Source organism: Argiope bruennichi, chromosome 8 (genome assembly GCF_947563725.1).
Source record: "Argiope bruennichi chromosome 8, qqArgBrue1.1, whole genome shotgun sequence".
NCBI lineage: Eukaryota > Metazoa > Arthropoda > Arachnida > Araneae > Araneidae > Argiope > Argiope bruennichi.
In genome coordinates, this window is record NC_079158.1 from 3144350 (window position 1) to 3163650 (window position 19301).

At 31.3% G+C, this 19301-nt stretch overlaps 1 protein-coding gene across 1 annotated transcript; it reads left to right on the forward strand.

Annotated features, from left to right (window-relative positions):
* The first annotated feature begins 878 nt into the window (after positions 1–878).
* Positions 879–8003, forward strand: LOC129981770 (sterol O-acyltransferase 1-like). Its single transcript, XM_056092768.1, has 4 exons — positions 879–1216; positions 1777–1906; positions 5018–5160; positions 7415–8003. The coding sequence occupies exons 1-4, from the start codon at positions 1208–1210 to the stop codon at positions 7478–7480; spliced, it is 348 nt and encodes a 115-aa protein (XP_055948743.1). The 5' UTR covers positions 879–1207; the 3' UTR covers positions 7481–8003.
* The last annotated feature ends 11298 nt before the right edge of the window (positions 8004–19301 follow it).

Below are 19301 nucleotides of genomic sequence, written 5' to 3' on the forward strand. Positions count from 1 at the left end.
CAAGGTTTTTTGTATGTTGTATAAGTGAAATTTTCTAATAAAGTCTCAAGGCTTCCTCGCTGAAAACAGAGCTGTTAGTGTAATGGACCTTCTAATGTACATCGTATTTCACAGTGATATCCTAGTCATTTCGGTTTATTTCTCATGTGAATCCCATCTCTACTATTGATATGTATGAATGTGGGCGCGCTCTAAATGACCTCGAGTTACTAAATTTTGCTCAGATTTTGAGAAGTATGAATGGGCATTTCAGAGTGATTTCTATGAAATTTTAATTTAAATTTAAATTAATTAAAATAATTTAGATTTTTGAGGTAACTTCTGAAAAAATATTTATATTTTTATATGAAAATGAATGAAATTATTTATATGAAAAATATTTTTTTTGCATCGTTTTAATAACCAGACAATTATCTTTTTCATCTTTTCAATGATTCAGAATTTAATTCCTGTAAGATTTTTAGACCTATATATATATATAATTAGGTTTTAAATGTATTTTGGAGAATATTTCACAATAATATTTTCATTGCTGTGAATGAAACGGAAATCGGTTTCATTGTTTCTTCCAATACGTAATCGCATGATTTTCGTTCATTGTTTCATGCTAGAGAAGAAGGATTCTAATTAATAGCTGAGTAGTTTATAGACGAATAAAAAATGAAAATCGCGTTATTTAGAAGGTGAATGAACTGGACATAATAGAGCTCTGACGTCATGGAGCTGAACTCCATTAAAAAGGTTCTCATACATGATGAACAGAACTTATGTAAGACTATTAAAACTACACTGTTTGAAATCTAGATTCTAGTATTGTGCAATTTTTCCTGGAATTGAAAGTGATATCTTCAAAGTTTGGCTCGGAACATTTCTATGAAGTTAAATCTTATGAATGCACGTTTGCTTTAGGAGAACGTTTCTTATTGAGGCAGTAAACTACAAGCGTGTATGCCTGTGAAAAAGAACTTGCTTTTTCAAATTAAATTTTGTTTTCTTTGATGCTTGTCTTTATCTATTTTACTCTGCTACTAATAACTGAAAGAACTGAAAAAATAATGTATTTCTGAAAGTCACTTGCACCCAGAAAAGATGATACCTCGTGTATTTTTATTTAAAGGATTGGTGGAACTGTACTTCCTATACAAAATTTTACCGATCTTTGAATATACTTGTACATGATTGGCTGTACTCCTACATCTATTGTGATATGTACGCTGTAAGTAACAAATTTATTTGCATATTTAAATGAACCACATAATGCAAAAATGCTATAAGTTCTCTGTTTCGAGAACAGCGTTAGTTCATTTGGAAGACAAGTTGAATGATGCGTTTGTGTTTGTATTTTAGGGAAAATATCCATCTAAATTTAATATGCACCACACTGATGGTATTTAGATATTTATATCAAAGAAAAGAAAAGAAATCTTTAATAAGCGTTTTAAGAATTCAGTGTTAAGTTTTAAGCTGAAATTCACATATATTATTCTATTTATAAACTTAACAAAAATCTTAGATATTATAAGTTAAAAAAGAATTGAAGTGGATATTTCTATCCAAATTCATAATTAAAAAAAACCCTATTAATAAAAAATTTAGTGAAGAAACAATAGTAAATATTAATTTCTTTCTACATAAAATATAACGCTGTATAATTTTTAGATTGTATTAAATCTTTAATATAATCTAATTAATTGTATTAAATCGTTTTTAAAAGCATCAGAATATTTTGCTTTTTAAAGGTATTTGATTATTTCTCGCTGCTTCTCTTTTGTTTAGATTTTGAAAAGCAGAACTGTTGCTATGTTGTCAGTTTTTATGCTATCTGCAATTGTTCACGAATATATCGTAGCCATTTCTCTCAGATTTATATTCCCTCCTTTATTCACATTATTTTACATAGCTGGTAGTAAGTATCCTTTCATGAATTACTTTTTAATTATTCTAAATAAAAACATATTTAAAGCACGTTTATATCTGTGTACTGTACTGCTTAAAGCACGTTTTATTATAAGAACATCAGAATACAAGATATAATAACCGTAACCGATTATATGTCATATACATAATTTTTTAAATCATTAATGAATACCTAGAAATTTTCTTCATATTAATTTGCAATTTCTTTTTCTTATAATTTTAATTTTGCTTCAGTTTCTTTATAGTATTGTTTTCACTACTTCATGATAACACGATTTTGTTTTCACCTTCACATTTTAAAATTATTTTCAAATTTTCAACACACTAATAAAAGCGTATTTAGAAAATTTTTAATTAACCTTTTAATAAATATTTTGTAATTAGCTATTGTAAATATTACTGTAGTGATTGGATTTCGAAGCGTTAGGAAATAAACGTTCATAGATGGCGCTAGACCACTTGCGCGAGTGTAATTAAAGGAGTGAGGTCATTCGAGTATTTGCTCTTGGAGGAGAAGGAGTTACTGAGCAGAGTAACACGAACGAATCTGCAATAAATTTGTTAAGTTTTCTATTTGCCTAATTTTTTCAAAGCACTCACGAACCAGCCACGACAATTACGAAATCTGAAAATCCTTTTTTCTTCCAGATTCAATATATAAATTGAGCCATGCATATGGAGTCAAAACTATTGTATACAAGTATAACTGAGTATAAAAGTGATTATAAATTTCACGTTTATAGAAGGAATCAAATAAAGCTAATACAAGTATTTAAAACTGCTTTGGCCTGTTTTAACAAAACTAAGAATGCTTTTTTTTGTAGAATTGAATATTTTTGAATACGCCTTATTTAAACCGTTTATAAGTGAAATTATTTTGGGATTCCTCAAAATGGATTTTAAAATATCAATATAAAAGTTGAAAGTATTTTAATTAATTTAAATTAAAAAACATTAATACTGAACATTAAACTTTATGAATAAAAATATTAAATTATCTAAATTCAGTAGAAATATTAAATTGAAAAATAACATTTATATCATATCGAATAATAACAGATATGGATTAAACTTCTTTTTTCCTTTGGAGTGGAAATTTATAATAAAGATTTCCTATATTAAATTTGGGATATTTTTACAGTGAGATCTGAGTATAAGTAGGACAATGAAAATTGACTTTGAAAAATAAAAAATAAAGTTCAAAAGTTGACTGATTCGGCCCTGAAAGTCCTTCTATTCGTCATAAAGTGCTAATTAAAAATCCTGACATGTTGTCGAGGTACTCTTTGTTCCTTATCCGGTGTGACACCTTCCCGATAAGGTGGGAAAAATCGATTTTTAGCTGTCCTTAGACTAAAAACCGTAAAAAAAGCAAAAATGAAATCGATTTTTAACTGTTTCTAAATCAAAACTGGTAAAACCTTCAAGAAAAGGAAGTTTGGGGATGATTTGCTTGAGAAATTTTCAGTATACTGTCCACCGTTTCCTCCTGCCAGCTGAAGGAGCAAAACTGCATGTTTCACAACATATCGGAGTGTTTCAGTGGTGATAATATAAATGTGTTGCATAATGCATGTTTGCAATTCACCTAAGACCGCATTCGGACGTCTGTACACAACATTTATAGGTAACTCCACAGGGTTCAAGTATGTTGATCGTAACGGCCAAGCTGTTGGAAAATGGCGACTGATAATTTTGTCATTTCCAAAGTGAAGAATCAAGATCTGCTTTGCTGTGTTGAAATGTCCTGGGGAGTGCTACCCAGCATAAAAATTGTGATGTCCACATCCACTCTGTTGCAGTGTTGAAATGAGTTGTTGCGCAAAAGAGATTCATAACGTATCCTATTGACTGTACCGGTTATAGGATTCAAAATATCAATCTGTTCAAAAATTAAGCAATCAATAATAAAGGTTGCCGTAAACTCTCACCACACGGTGCCCTTTTGAAAATGAAGAGGTAATGGTTGCATTTGGAACATATTCTCTCTTACCAGTGTTTTGGAATTGTGAATGTTGATAGAACTTTGGAGAATTAAATGGGCTTTTTTGTCTACAAAATGATTTATGGCTATGCATTGTCCATTTCCTTTGAAGCAAAAAAAAAAAAAAAAAAGAACCGGCTTCAGTAATAGCTCCTCGTTTTGACAGATCAATAGGAAGTAACTCCTGAAAATGTGTAATTTTGAATGGGTAGTATTGCAAGAATGACAAAATCATGCACACAGATATGTCTGAAGTCTGGAAAATTCCCTATATACTGCGCATTACCAGAGCAGTACTTGGCACTTTCTATAGTGGTGTAGCCACATCCTCCCCTGATGTCGAAGCAATTGCTTTCCTCTCTATGCCACATTTCACTTCAAATGAGCCCGTCTCTTCAGCTTTATCAATCATCTTCTTCAGACCGAATGCTGTTATTTTACCGGAACCGCTTCTAAAATCCGGTAACGTCCGGGATTACTTGAAGGTAATTTTCGCATAGTCACCATTCTTGTAAAAATATTCATAGTAGAGACACGACTATCTTCTGAAACGCAGAAACTGCTTGTTCCTTATTTTTATCACAAGAATAATGTGAGCTGCGCATATCATGTCTCTGAATTTGCACCTTTAAATTAACACATCTTTTAAAGCAACAGATTTCAACATACTGTGAAGAATACAGCCCCATATATCGGTAAACTTTTGAATTTTTTCATTCATAAAACGAATTTTTCAATATGAAATATTGTGTCATTCTGACCAGTAGTTCTTTATTAACAGCCTTTTGAAAGTGCAATTTTAATTATAATCAACCGATACATTGCTCTACTATTTAAGAAATATTAGCTCCAGCATGCTTTATTTAAGCTCATATTATTAAATACTCTTTTTTATAGGCATAAGAATGATTTAGCCTCTCTTTTAACCCTTATTATATGAATAATCATAATTTATTAAATTTTGGCATGTTATATCTAAATCAAAGTTACATAAATATCTAGTTTTAATTTATTCAAATTTTTCCAATTTTTGTATTCTTTTGTAACTGTCTCGATCTTAATTTTTTTTTAAATTTGCACCAAACTATTAATAAAAATCCAACATTTTTTTTTCAGTTATATTCATTTTTATGACTCGAAGAAGAACCTCAAACTTCTGGAACTTTTTCCTTTGGTTTACTTTGTTGCTAGGATATGGACTTTTACTAGTTTTCTACTCTTTGGAAATGTCTGCCAGGATCAACTGCCCGAGGATTTTAGTAGGTTTTTCCTCCTTTAATTTAGTTTTACTTCCTACACACGAAGTATAGAAAGAGAAAATATTATACACGTCAAAAAATTGCAAGTCGAGACTTCGTTGAAACTCAACGTTTCAGAACTGCCTGAATCCGAAAAACACGTTTCTGGAAGTATACTTGTCTGTCTGTGAACACGATAACTAAAAAATGGTTTGAGCTAGCCGAGCGAAATTTGTTGTATGGTTTTTACAACAAATTTGAAGATTTCTGTCAAAGTTTGAACAAGATCATTTCAAACGAAGGTCTGTCCCTTCAATTGTTCCAGTATATCTTAACACGATAAATATCAAACAAAAAAGCTGGATGGATAAAATTTGGTACCCAAATTTAAAATTTAAAGTGTAGACCTGCATTTAATTTAGAACCAAATCCGTGCAGGGCTTAACCATCTTTCACAAGCTTTTCTTTACTTTTTTCTACACTTTAACGTGATGACTAAAAGATTTTAAATATGATATGTGATTTTGAAACTATCATTGAAGTTTTATGTCAAATTTCATTTTTAATTGGACGGGAAAAAAGTATATACATTCGATTTTCTGGTACTTTGTACTAACCAAATCCTGGCGATTAATCGCCAAAAATCGCATGCTCTTTCGTAATCATTGTCTAATATCTATTCTCTATCTTTCCAATTGCATTTAAACAGAATTCAAAATCCCAAAAATCTGAAGGACTGAAATTTGATTTATGGGTTTATTATCATAATCACAAATCTATATCACATTTTTTAGATTAAATCTATCAAAGAATGAAAAGCTTGTTGGTGTATCCGTTTGCTCGTATGTGAATTCGAAAATTTATAAATGCTTTAAGCTAATTTGCGATCAAACTTGCAAATCTGTATAAATTAAAGAATCTAATTGCTCTACTGGAAGTTGACTTGCAAAAGAAGTGCTCGATTCTTTTCTTTACGAGACGGAACTAAGCACAGAACGCAATATATTAGATTGTTGAGATGATACTTCCGTTATTTGAAAGTTGGGGTATAACGCATCCACATCTCAGACCTCAATGTTAATGACATGCACTGTTGCATCCTTGTAACTTTTTTCCTTTATAAATAAATATCTAGAAAAAATGGAGTTTTTTTTATCACTTAGCATGATTATTTTCACTATCACTCAATGTCTTTCTATCACTTTCAATTTATCACTTAGCATTTTATCTTGTGATAAAATTATGTTGTTTTGGTTTGGGGTGTTTGAAGCCTCGAAATGCACGGGCAGAAAATCGGCGATTTATTGCTTTGAGGCACCAGTTTTTTGCTTTTAGGGTTGTTAGAAAATGATAAAGAAGATTGTCACATTTGGTGACTTATAGCCAACAAAAGGTATAAAATAGCACGAATGTTTGCCATGCACCCGATTCTCCGGTCTGGCCAATAAAGTTGAGGGACGTTGGAAGTTATCGTCCGGAAAAGCGCACAGAAGAAACGGGAAATGAACGCGGAACAGTGAGAGAAGTATCGAAAGCTATATAATATATGTTTTTTTTTGTTGTTTTTCTTAGTTTTCAATTTTCCTGGCTAGCAAAAATTTTTGGAGCTCGAACGATTTTGAGAGTTAAAAAAAAGTCGTTTTCTAAATATCGACGTATATGCGTAATCTGATATTTACGTAATTGTTTAAAACCGGTTTAAACTGGCTTTGCAAGAAAAAAATCTGGCCTCGCGAAAATTTTTTTATTGATTTTAAGATTTATTTATTGATTTTAATATGGTCAAAAACCATCGCTTTCCTAAATGTTGGTGATTGCGAGATATGAGTCATGTGAGAACATGTTTTTCTATCGGATCGATACCACTTAATTTAAAACAAATAATGTTATCATATGATTACTTGAAATTTGCGATAGCAGATTTCAATTTTTTTTTTTCCCCTTCTTTTCTTTCTACGAGTTCTTTTAAAAATGGATCACATATAATTTTTTTTAAAATATATATTATGATGAAATTCATTTCAGATTTAGAAATAATTATATTTAAAAAAAAATCATGCTCGCATTGACAGTAGGTTCGTAGTAATATACTAATTAGCATAAACTTTCTGCTTTAGATGCGTAAAAAATTTTGAGTTGTATTAAATATATTTCTGATTTCCAAAGATTCCAAACTAAAATGATGGATATAATAAGATTAATTGTGATAGATTACTTTATACAATATCATGTTCCTCAATAATGAATAATTTATTATTTTTAATTTCCTTTACAGGATTCTTGGCTAGACTATGCAGTTCCTCGGTTTCTCCATTGCAATGTGATATCTTTCCCAGTTTAGCGTAAAAGTTTAGTTAAAAAGCTTTTTAGTAAAAATATAACAATCTAACTCGACCTGTATTCTAAATAAATAGAATTCCGGACAATCCACTGAAAATTTAATTTTAGATATATGTTTAACATGTATTTGGAAATAGAGTGCCTCTAATTTTGGGAGACTTATTTAAGTAATATTGTAAATTATAAATTTTCGAATATGTCCAAACTTATTTGAATATCATTAAGAGTGTATCTCACTTTCTTTAATTATAAACAAACTTTTAAATCGATGAAATTAAGTATGTCTTACTACTGTAGATGTAGAATTCTAGAAACTTTTACAGAAATGGAAGCTTTCAGGTTTACTAAATCTTTTTTAAAATATTTTAAATCAGTTATATCTGATTAATAATTATTAAAGAAAGATAATTCAACTAAAAAATACATTTTCTTTAGAACCGATTTTTTGCTATTGGATAAAAACTTATTTGTCACTTTTTTTTACAATATGATGAATTTCTAAGCAAAAAAATCTTTATTCTAAAATGTACCGCTGTTGTGATATTAATTTTCTGAAAATCTTGAAATTAAAATATATTTTCTTTGAACTCACTTTCCTCTCTTTCTAGGATATATGGATTATTTTCTTGAGAATATTTTTTCACTGTATTATGCTTAGTCTCTGTTAATACTAGGCAGATTTGTCTGATTTGTATGTGGAAATTTATTTATGTGTTCAGTTGAGTTTTTGAGAAAAAACTTTTATTTTTAAAAATTGTGGTTTGTGTTAAATGGTTTTATTCTGATTATTCACAAAGCTTATTGAAAATGGAATAATTTTCCTGTTCGCAGTACCAAGTTTCCTTCTTTTTTTCTTTTTTTGCTTTTTATTAGATTTAAATTATTTTGCAAAAAATTAACATGTATCATTATCTATACTTATATAAAACTCAATGTGTGTGTGTGTGCGTGCGTGCGTGCGTGTGCGTGTGCGTGTGCGTGTGTGTGTGTGTGTGTGTGGGTGGGTGGGTGGGTGCTCTACAGGCCAGACCATTTCACCTACACCTACCAAATTTGGTACATGTATACCTTGGAGGTCGGGAATGTGCACCTGGGGTTCCTTTTTTTGAATTTTTAATTAGAATTTTAACTTTTAATTAAAAACTAACTTTCCCGCCAAACAAATTATTTCTTTCCCCACCGCCAAATGAGTAAGGCTTCAACATTTTTTCCCAACAGCAATGAGGCTTAGGCGTAACATTTTCCTGCCGATTAATTCAAACGATTCTATTCATTTTCTTAATGTTTTATGCATTTAAGATTAAAGATTATTAATTAATCGATCTTTCAGATTCATTCTGAAGTACTTTTGAATTAAAATAACTCCGATTAAAGGAAATTAAAATTTTCTAATCGGCATAGCGTTACCCCAACTGGCGTAGAAATTTCAAGCATTTGCGTTACCATAATTGGCGTTGAAAATTCACGCATGCGTATTGTGTTCTGATTGTCGACAATGGATACGGACTTCGTTTTGAAGGTTTAATATGTTTTCGACAGATTATTTCAAAGGATTCTGTTTATTTTCTTAGTGTTTGATGCATTTAAAACTAAACAATGTTAATTAATCGATCTGTTCATGATGAATCTCAGAAAATTTTGTAGAAACCTTCTTAAGATATTACATAAATTAAGAAAGATATTCTTAATTTTGCATAAGGTTTAGCTTAAATGCAAAGCGACTGTGTTTTCAGTACTCATATTTTAAAAGAAAAAAAATTCATTGTTTCAGTAAAAAATTTCCTTATTTAAATTGCAATTTAACCATTTCCACTTTAATTTAAAGCATAAATTCTACGGGGGCTAAAAGAACATTAGGAAGATACATATTACGTTATAGTTGAAGTCTTTATAATATTATGAATGAATTATATGACTATCAAAATTTGTAACTTTAAAATATTTCCATGAAGAAACTATTAAAATACGAGTTACATAAAATATTTAACTATTAAAATTTTAACGAGCATTAATATTGGTGAACCGGTTGGTCGCCAAGTTTTTTCCCCCACTCTAATGAGGCTAGGGTTAACATTTTTCGGTTACAACATTTCTGTATTTTCCGTAAATTTATGCTTTAATTTTATTTTAGAAGTATAATATTTGGAATAGTTCATAGTAAGTGTGGGAATAATGGACAAAAATTACTAAAATAAATTTTTAAAAAAAAGAAAAGAAAAATATATTTAAAAAGTTCTCATTTTCGAGACTCAAACTGAAGACCAGCAAAACTAAGTGGCTCGTTCTGCTGATCTGGCAACGAAGCTTCGTACACATAGAGCGTCTGAATGGTCTAAGACTCTCATTATGATTATCCACTAAAAGTTTTAACGTGTTGTCATTCTGGTCTAAAAGAACAATGTTTTGAATAGGAATGAATTCTGCGCATGTGCGTGAACTTGACTCCTAAAATTTCTCTTGAATATAGAAATATTTTGACATAAAATTTTATTTTAGTAGTATAAGATTTGGAAAAGTTCGTATTAAGTTTGGGAATAAAGGATAAAAATATTTTTAAAAAATGTAAAAAAAAGAAAAGAAAAAAATATTTAAAAAGTTCTCAGTTTCGAGACTCGAACTGAAGACAAGCAAAACTAGATGGCTCGTGCTGCCGATCTGGCCACGAAGCTTCGTACCCGCAGCGCGTCTGAATGGTCTAAGACTCATTATGATTATCAACGAAAAGTTTTAACGTGGTGTCATTCTGGTCTAAAAGCACAATGATTTGAATAGGAACGAATTCTGCGCATGTGCGCGAACTCGGCTCCTAAAATTTCTCTTGAATATAGAAATATTTTGACATAAAATTTTATTTTAGTAGTATAAGATTTGGAAAAGTTCATAGTAAGTGTGGGAATAAAGGATAAAAATATTTTTAAAAAATGTAAAAAAAAGAAAAGAAAAATATATTTAAAAAGTTCTCAGTTTCGAGACTCGAACTGAAGACCAGCAAAACTAGATGGCTCGTGCTGCCGATCTGCCCACGAAGCTTCGTACTCGCAGCGCGTCTGAATGGTCTAAGACTCTCATTATGATTATCAACTAAAAGTTTTAACGTGGTGTCATTCTGGTCTAAAAGCACAATGATTTGAATAGGAAAGAATTCTACGCATGTGCGCGAACTCGGCTCCTAAAATTTCTCTTGAATATAGAAATATTTTGACATAAAATTTTATTTTAGTAGTATAAGATTTGGAAAAGTTCGTAGTAAGTGTGGGAATAAAGGATAAATATATCTAAAAAAATGTAAAAAAAAAGAAATGAAAAATATATTTAAAAAGTTCTCAGTTTCTAGACTCGAACTGAAGACCAGAAAAACTAGATGGCTCGTGCTGCCGATCTGGCCACGTAGCTTCGTACCCGCAGTGCGTCTGAATGGTCTAAGACTCTCATTATGATTATCCACTAAAAGAGTTAACGTGGTGTCATTCTGGTCTAAAAGCACAAAGTTTTGAATAGGAATGAATTCTGCGCATATGCGTGAACTCGACTCCTAAAATTTCTCTTGAATATAGAAATATTTTGACATAAAATTTTATTTTAGTAGTATAAGATTTGGAAAAGTTCGTAGTAAGTGTGGGAATAAAAGATAAAAATATCTAAAATAAAATTTAAAAAAAAGAAAAGAAAAATATATTGAAAAAGTTCTCAGTTTCGAGACTCGAACTGAAGACCAGCAAAACTAGGTGGCTCCTGCTGCCGATCTGGCCACGAAGTTTCGGACATGTATAGCGTCTGAATGGTCTAAGACTCTCATTATGATTATCCACTAAAAGTTTTAACATGGTGTCAATCTGGTCTAAAAGCAGAATGTTTTGAATAGGAATGAATTCTGCGCATGTGCTTGAACTTGACTCTTAAAATTTCTCTTGAATATAGAAATATTTTGACAATAAATTTTATTTTAGTAGAATAAGATTTGGAAAAGTTCGTAGTATGTGTGGGAATAAAGGATAAAAATATCTAAAATAAATGTAAAAAAAAGAAAAGAAAAACATATTAAAAAAGTTCTCAGTTTCGAGACTCGAACTGAAGACCAGCAAAACTAGATGGCTCGTGCTGCTGATCTGGCCACGAAGCTTCGTACACACATAGCGTCTGAATGGTCTAAGACTCTCATTATTATTATAAACTAAAAGTTTTAACATGGTGTCAATCTGGTCTAAAAGCACAATGTTTTGAATAGGAATGAATTCTGCGCATGTGTGTGAACTCGACTCCTAAAATTTCTCTTGAATATAGAAATATTTTGACATAAAATTTTATTTTAGTAATATAAGATTTGGAAAAGTTCGTAGTAAGCGTGGGAATAAAGGATAAAAATATCTCAAAAAAATGTAAAAAAAAGAAAAGAAAAATATATTTTAAAAGTTCTCAGTTTCGAGACTCGAACTGAAGACCAGCAAAACTAGATGGCTCGTGCTGCCGATCTGGCCACGAAGTTTCGGACATGTATAGCGTCTGAATGGTCTAAGACTCTCATTATGATTATCCACTAAAAGTTTTAACATGGTGTCAATATAGTCTAAAAGCACAATGTTTTGAATAGGAATGAATTCTGCGCATGTGCTTGAACTTGACTCTTAAAATTTCTCTTGAATATAGAAATATTTTGACAATACATATTATTTTAGTAGTTCAACATTTGGAAAAGTTCGTAGTAAGTGTGGGAATAAATTATAAAAATATCTAAAAAAAATGTAAAAAAAAAAGAAAAGAAAAATATATTTAAAAAGTTCTCAGTTTCGAGACTCGAACTGAAGACCAGCAAAACTAGATGGCTCGTGCTGCCGATCTGCCCACGAAGTTTCGTACCCGCAGCGCGTCTGAATGGTCTAAGAGTCTCATTATTATTATTAACTAAATGTTTTAACGTGGTGTCATTCTGGTCTAAAAGCACAATGTTTTGAATAGGAATGAATTCTGCGCATGTGCGTGAACTCGACTCCTAAAATTTCTCTTGAATATAGAAATATTTTGACATAAAATTTTATTTTAGTAGTATAAGATTTGGAAAACTTCGTAGTAAGTGTGGGAATAAAGGATAAAAATATCTAAAATAAAATTTAAAAAAAAGAAAAGAAAAATATATTGAAAAAGTTCTCAGTTTCGAGACTCGAACTGAAGACCAGCAAAACTAGGTGGCTCCTGCTGCCGATCTGGCCACGAAGTTTCGGACATGTATAGCGTCTGAATGGTCTAAGACTCTCATTATGATTATCCACTAAAAGTTTTAACATGGTGTCAATCTGGTCTAAAAGCAGAATGTTTTGAATAGGAATGAATTCTGCGCATGTGCTTGAACTTGACTCTTAAAATTTCTCTTGAATATAGAAATATTTTGACAATAAATTTTATTTTAGTAGAATAAGATTTGGAAAAGTTCGTAGTATGTGTGGGAATAAAGGATAAAAATATCTAAAATAAATGTAAAAAAAAGAAAAGAAAAACATATTAAAAAAGTTCTCAGTTTCGAGACTCGAACTGAAGACCAGCAAAACTAGATGGCTCGTGCTGCTGATCTGGCCACGAAGCTTCGTACACACATAGCGTCTGAATGGTCTAAGACTCTCATTATTATTATAAACTAAAAGTTTTAACATGGTGTCAATCTGGTCTAAAAGCACAATGTTTTGAATAGGAATGAATTCTGCGCATGTGTGTGAACTCGACTCCTAAAATTTCTCTTGAATATAGAAATATTTTGACATAAAATTTTATTTTAGTAATATAAGATTTGGAAAAGTTCGTAGTAAGCGTGGGAATAAAGGATAAAAATATCTCAAAAAAATGTAAAAAAAAGAAAAGAAAAATATATTTTAAAAGTTCTCAGTTTCGAGACTCGAACTGAAGACCAGCAAAACTAGATGGCTCGTGCTGCCGATCTGGCCACGAAGTTTCGGACATGTATAGCGTCTGAATGGTCTAAGACTCTCATTATGATTATCCACTAAAAGTTTTAACATGGTGTCAATATAGTCTAAAAGCACAATGTTTTGAATAGGAATGAATTCTGCGCATGTGCTTGAACTTGACTCTTAAAATTTCTCTTGAATATAGAAATATTTTGACAATACATATTATTTTAGTAGTTCAACATTTGGAAAAGTTCGTAGTAAGTGTGGGAATAAATTATAAAAATATCTAAAAAAAATGTAAAAAAAAAAGAAAAGAAAAATATATTTAAAAAGTTCTCAGTTTCGAGACTCGAACTGAAGACCAGCAAAACTAGATGGCTCGTGCTGCCGATCTGCCCACGAAGTTTCGTACCCGCAGCGCGTCTGAATGGTCTAAGAGTCTCATTATTATTATTAACTAAATGTTTTAACGTGGTGTCATTCTGGTCTAAAAGCACAATGTTTTGAATAGGAATGAATTCTGCGCATGTGCGTGAACTCGACTCCTAAAATTTCTCTTGAATATAGAAATATTTTGACATAAAATTTTATTTTAGTAGTATAAGATTTGGAAAACTTCGTAGTAAGTGTGGGAATAAAGGATAAAAATATCTAAAAAAAATGTAAAAAATAGAAAAGAAAAATATATTTAAAAAGTTCTCAGTTTCGAGACTCGAACTGAAGACCAGCAAAACTAGGTGGCTCCTGCTGCCGATCTGGCCACGAAGTTTCGGACATGTATAGCGTCTGAATGGTCTAAGACTCTCATTATGATTATCCACTAAAAGTTTTAACATGGTGTCAATCTAGTCTAAAAGCACAATGTTTTGAATAGACTCTTAATATACTTTATAGTCTTTAATAGATAATACTAATAGTCTTACTAATAATTACTTACTAATAATACTTAATAGTCTTTAATAGATAATAATTTAATAATAATACTTTATAGTCTTTAATAGACTTGAACTTGACTCTTAAAATTTCTCTTGAATATAGAAATATTTTGACAATAAATTTTATTTTAGTAGAATAAGATTTGGAAAAGTTCGTAGTATGTGTGGGAATAAAGGATAAAAATATCTAAAATAAATGTAAAAAAAAGAAAAGAAAAACATATTAAAAAAGTTCTCAGTTTCGAGACTCGAACTGAAGACCAGCAAAACTAGATGGCTCGTGCTGCTGATCTGGCCACGAAGCTTCGTACACACATAGCGTCTGAATGGTCTAAGACTCTCATTATTATTATAAACTAAAAGTTTTAACATGGTGTCAATCTGGTCTAAAAGCACAATGTTTTGAATAGGAATGAATTCTGCGCATGTGCGTGAACTCGACTCCTAAAATTTCTCTTGAATATAGAAATATTTTGACATAAAATTTTATTTTAGTAGTATAAGATTTGGAAAAGTTCGTAGTAAGCGTGGGAATAAAGGATAAAAATATCTCAAAAAAATGTAAAAAAAAGAAAAGAAAAATATATTTTAAAAGTTCTCAGTTTCGAGACTCGAACTGAAGACCAGCTAAACTAGATGGCTCGTGCTGCCGATCTGGCCACGAAGTTTCGGACATGTATAGCGTCTGAATGGTCTAAGACTCTCATTATGATTATCCACTAAAAGTTTTAACATGGTGTCAATTTAGTCTAAAAGCACAATGTTTTGAATAGGAATGAATTCTGCGCATGTGCTTGAACTAGACTCTTAAAATTTCTCTTGAATATAGAAATATTTTGGCAATACATTTTATTTTAGTAGTTCAACATTTGGAAAAGTTCGTAGTAAGTGTGGGAATAAAGGATAAAAATATCTAAAAAAAATGTAAAAAAAAAAAAAAAAAAATATATTTAAAACGTTCTCAGTTTCGAGACTCGAACTGAAGACCAGCAAAACTAGATGGCTCGTGCTGCCGATCTGCCCACGAAGTTTTGTACCCGCAGCGCGTCTGAATGGTCTAAGAGTCTCATTATGATTATTAACTAAAAGTTTTAACGTGGTGTCATTCTGGTCTAAAAGCACAATGTTTTGAATAGGAATGAATTCTGCGCATGTGCGCGAACTCGGCTCCTAAAATTTCTCTTGAATATAGAAATATTTTGACATAAAATTTTATTTTAGTAGTATAAGATTTGGAAAAGTTCGTAGTAAGTGTGGGAATAAAGGATAAAAATATCAAAAATAAAACTTAAAAAAAAGAAAAGAAAAATATATTGAAAAAGTTCTCAGTTTCGAGACTCGAACTGAAGACCAGAAAAACTAGATGGCTCGTGCTGCCGATCTGGCCACGAAGCTTCGTACCCGCAGTGCGTCTGAATGGTCTAAGACTCTCATTATTATTATCCACTAAAAGTGTTAACGTGGTGTCATTCTGGTCTAAAAGCACAATGTTTTGAATAGGAATGAATTCTGCGCATGTGCGTGAACTCGACTCCTAAAATTTCTCTTGAATATAGAAATATTTTGACATAACATTTTATTTTAGTAGTATAAGATTTGGAAAAGTTCGTAGTAAGTGTGGGAATAAAGGATAAAAATATTTTTTAAAAATGTAAAAAAAAGAAAAGAAAAATATATTTAAAAAGTTCTCAGTTTCGAGACTCGAACTGAAGACCAGCAAATCGAGATGGCTCGTGCTGCAGATCTGGCCACGAAGCTTCGTACCCGCAGCGTGCCTGAATTGTCTAAGACTCTCATTATGATTATCAACTAAAAGTTTTAACGTGGTGTCATTCTGGTCTAAAAGTACAATGTTTTGAATAGGCATGAATTCTGCGCATGTGCGGGAACTCGGCTCCTAAAATTTCTCTTGAATATAGAAATATTTTGACATAAAATTTTATTTTAGTAGTATAAGATTTGTAAAAGTTCGTAGTAAGTGTGGGAATAAAGGATAAAAATATCTAAAAAAAATGTAAAAAAAAGAAAAGAAAAATATATTTAAAAAGTTCTCAGTTTCGAGACTCGAACTGAAGACCAGCAAAACTAGATGGCTCGTGCTGCCGATCTGCCCACGAAGCTTTGTGCCCGCAGCGCGTCTAAATGGTCTAAGACTCTCATTATGATTATCAACTAAAAGTTTTAACGTGGTGTCAATCTGGTCTAAAAGCACAATGTTTTGAATAGGAATGAATTCTGCGCATGTGCGTGAACTCGGCTCCTAAAATTTCTCTTGAATATAGAAATATTTTGACATAAAATTTTATTTTAGTAGTATAAGATTTGGAAAAGTTCGTAGTAAGTGTGGGAATAAAGGATAAAAATATCAAAAATAAAACTTAAAAAAAAGAAAAGAAAAATATATTGAAAAAGTTCTCAGTTTCGAGACTCGAACTGAAGACCAGAAAAACTAGATGGCTCGTGCTGCCGATCTGGCCACGAATCTTCGTACCCGCAGTGCGTCTGAATGGTCTAAGACTCTCATTATTATTATCCACTAAAAGTGTTAACGTGGTGTCATTCTGGTCTAAAAGCACAATGTTTTGAATAGGAATGAATTCTGCGCATGTGCGTGAACTCGACTCCTAAAATTTCTCTTGAATATAGAAATATTTTGACATAACATTTTATTTTAGTAGTATAAGATTTGGAAAAGTTCGTAGTAAGTGTGGGAATAAAGGATAAAAATATTTTTTAAAAATGTAAAAAAAAGAAAAGAAAAATATATTTAAAAAGTTCTCAGTTTCGAGACTCGAACTGAAGACCAGCAAATCGAGATGGCTCGTGCTGCAGATCTGGCCACGAAGCTTCGTACCCGCAGCGTGCCTGAATGGTCTAAGACTCTCATTATGATTATCAACTAAAAGTTTTAACGTGGTGTCATTCTGGTCTAAAAGTACAATGTTTTGAATAGGCATGAATTCTGCGCATGTGCGGGAACTCGGCTCCTAAAATTTCTCTTGAATATAGAAATATTTTGACATAAAATTTTATTTTAGTAGTATAAGATTTGTAAAAGTTCGTAGTAAGTGTGGGAATAAAGGATAAAAATATCTAAAAAAAATGTAAAAAAAAGAAAAGAAAAATATATTTAAAAAGTTCTCAGTTTCGAGACTCGAACTGAAGACCAGCAAAACTAGATGGCTCGTGCTGCCGATCTGCCACGAAGCTTTGTGCCCGCAGCGCGTCTAAATGGTCTAAGACTCTCATTATGATTATCAACTAAAAGTTTTAACGTGGTGTCAATCTGGTCTAAAAGCACAATGTTTTGAATAGGAATGAATTCTGCGCATGTGCGTGAACTCGACTCCTAAAATTTCTCTTGAATATAGAAATATTTTGACATAAAATTTTATTTTAGTAGTATAAGATTTGGAAAAGTTCGTAGTAAGTGTGGGAATAAATTATAAAAATATTTAAAAAAAATGTAAAAGAAAGAAAAGAAAAATATTTTTAAAAAGTTCTCAGTTTCGAGACTCGAACTGAAGACCAGCAAAACTAGATGGCTCGTGCTGTCGATCTGGCCACGACGCTTCGCACCCGCAGTGCGTCTGAATGGTCTAAGACTCTCATTATTATTATCCACTAAAAGTGTTAACGTGGTGTCATTCTGGTCTAAAAGCACAATGTTTTGAATAGGAATGAATTCTGCGCATGTGCATGAACTTGACTCCTAAAATTTCTCTTGAATATAGAAATATTTTCACAATAAATTTTATATTAGTAATATAAGATTTGGAAAAGTTCGTAGTAAGTGTGGTAATAATGGATAAAAATATCTAAAACAAATTTTAAACAAAGAAAAGAAAAATATATTGAAAAAGTTCTCAATTTCGAGACTCGAACTGAAGACCAGCAAAACTAGATGGCTCGTGCTGCCGATCTGCCCACGAAGCTTCGTACCCGCAGTGCGTCTGAATGGTCTAAGACTCTCATTATTATTATCCACTAAAAGTGTTAACGTGGTGTCATTCTGGTCTAAAAGCACAATGTTTTGAATAGGAATGAATTCTGCGCATGTGCGTGAACTCGACTCCAAAAATTTCTCTTGAATATAGAAATATTTTGACATAAAATTTTATTTTAGTAGTATAAGATTTGGAAAAGTTCGTATTAAGTGTGGGAATAAAGGATAAAAATATCTAAAATAAAACTTAAAAAAAAGAAAAGAAAAATATATTGAAAAAGTTCTGAGTTTCGAGACTCGAACTGAAGATCAGAAAAACTAGATGGCTCGTGCTGCCGATCAGGCCACGAAGCTTCGTATCCGCAGTGCGTCTGAATGGTCTAAGACTCTCATTATGATTATCCACTAAAAGTGTTAACGTGGTGTCATTCTGGTCTAAAAGCACAATGTTTTGAATAGGAATGAATTCTGCGCATATGCGTGAACTCGACTCCTAAAATTTCTCTTGAATATAGAAATATTTTGACATAAAATTTTATTTTAGTAGTATAAGATTTGGAAAAGTTCGTAGTAAGAGTCGGAATAAAGGATAAAAATATCTAAAAAATGTAAAAAAAAGAAAAGAAAAATATATTTAAAAAGTTCTCAGTTTCGAGACTCGAACTGAAGACCAGCAAAACTAGATGGCTCGTGCAGCCGATCTGGCCACGAAGCCTCGTACTTGCAGCGATTCTTAATGGTCTAAGACTCTCATTATGATTATCCACTAAAAGTGTTAACGTGGTGTCATTCTGGTCTAAAAGCACAAAGTTTTGAATAGGAATGAATTCTGCGCATATGCGTGAACTCGACTCCTAAAATTTCTCTTGAATATAGAAATATTTTGACATAAAATTTTATTTTAGTAGTATAAGATTTGGAAAAGTTCGTAGTAAGTGTGGGAATAAAAGATAAAAATATCTAAAATAAAATTTAAAAAAAAGAAAAGAAAAATATATTGAAAAAGTTCTCAGTTTCGAGACTCGAACTGAAGACCAGCAAAAC

Bases quoted from the DNA above. Each gene is read 5' to 3' on its own strand.
- LOC129981770 (XM_056092768.1), top strand. The intron at 1,907-5,017 runs GTAAGTATCCTT...TTTTTTTTTCAG, and splicing joins ATTATTTTACATAGCTGGTA to TTATATTCATTTTTATGACT. The intron at 5,161-7,414 runs GTAGGTTTTTCC...TTTCCTTTACAG, and splicing joins TCAACTGCCCGAGGATTTTA to GATTCTTGGCTAGACTATGC.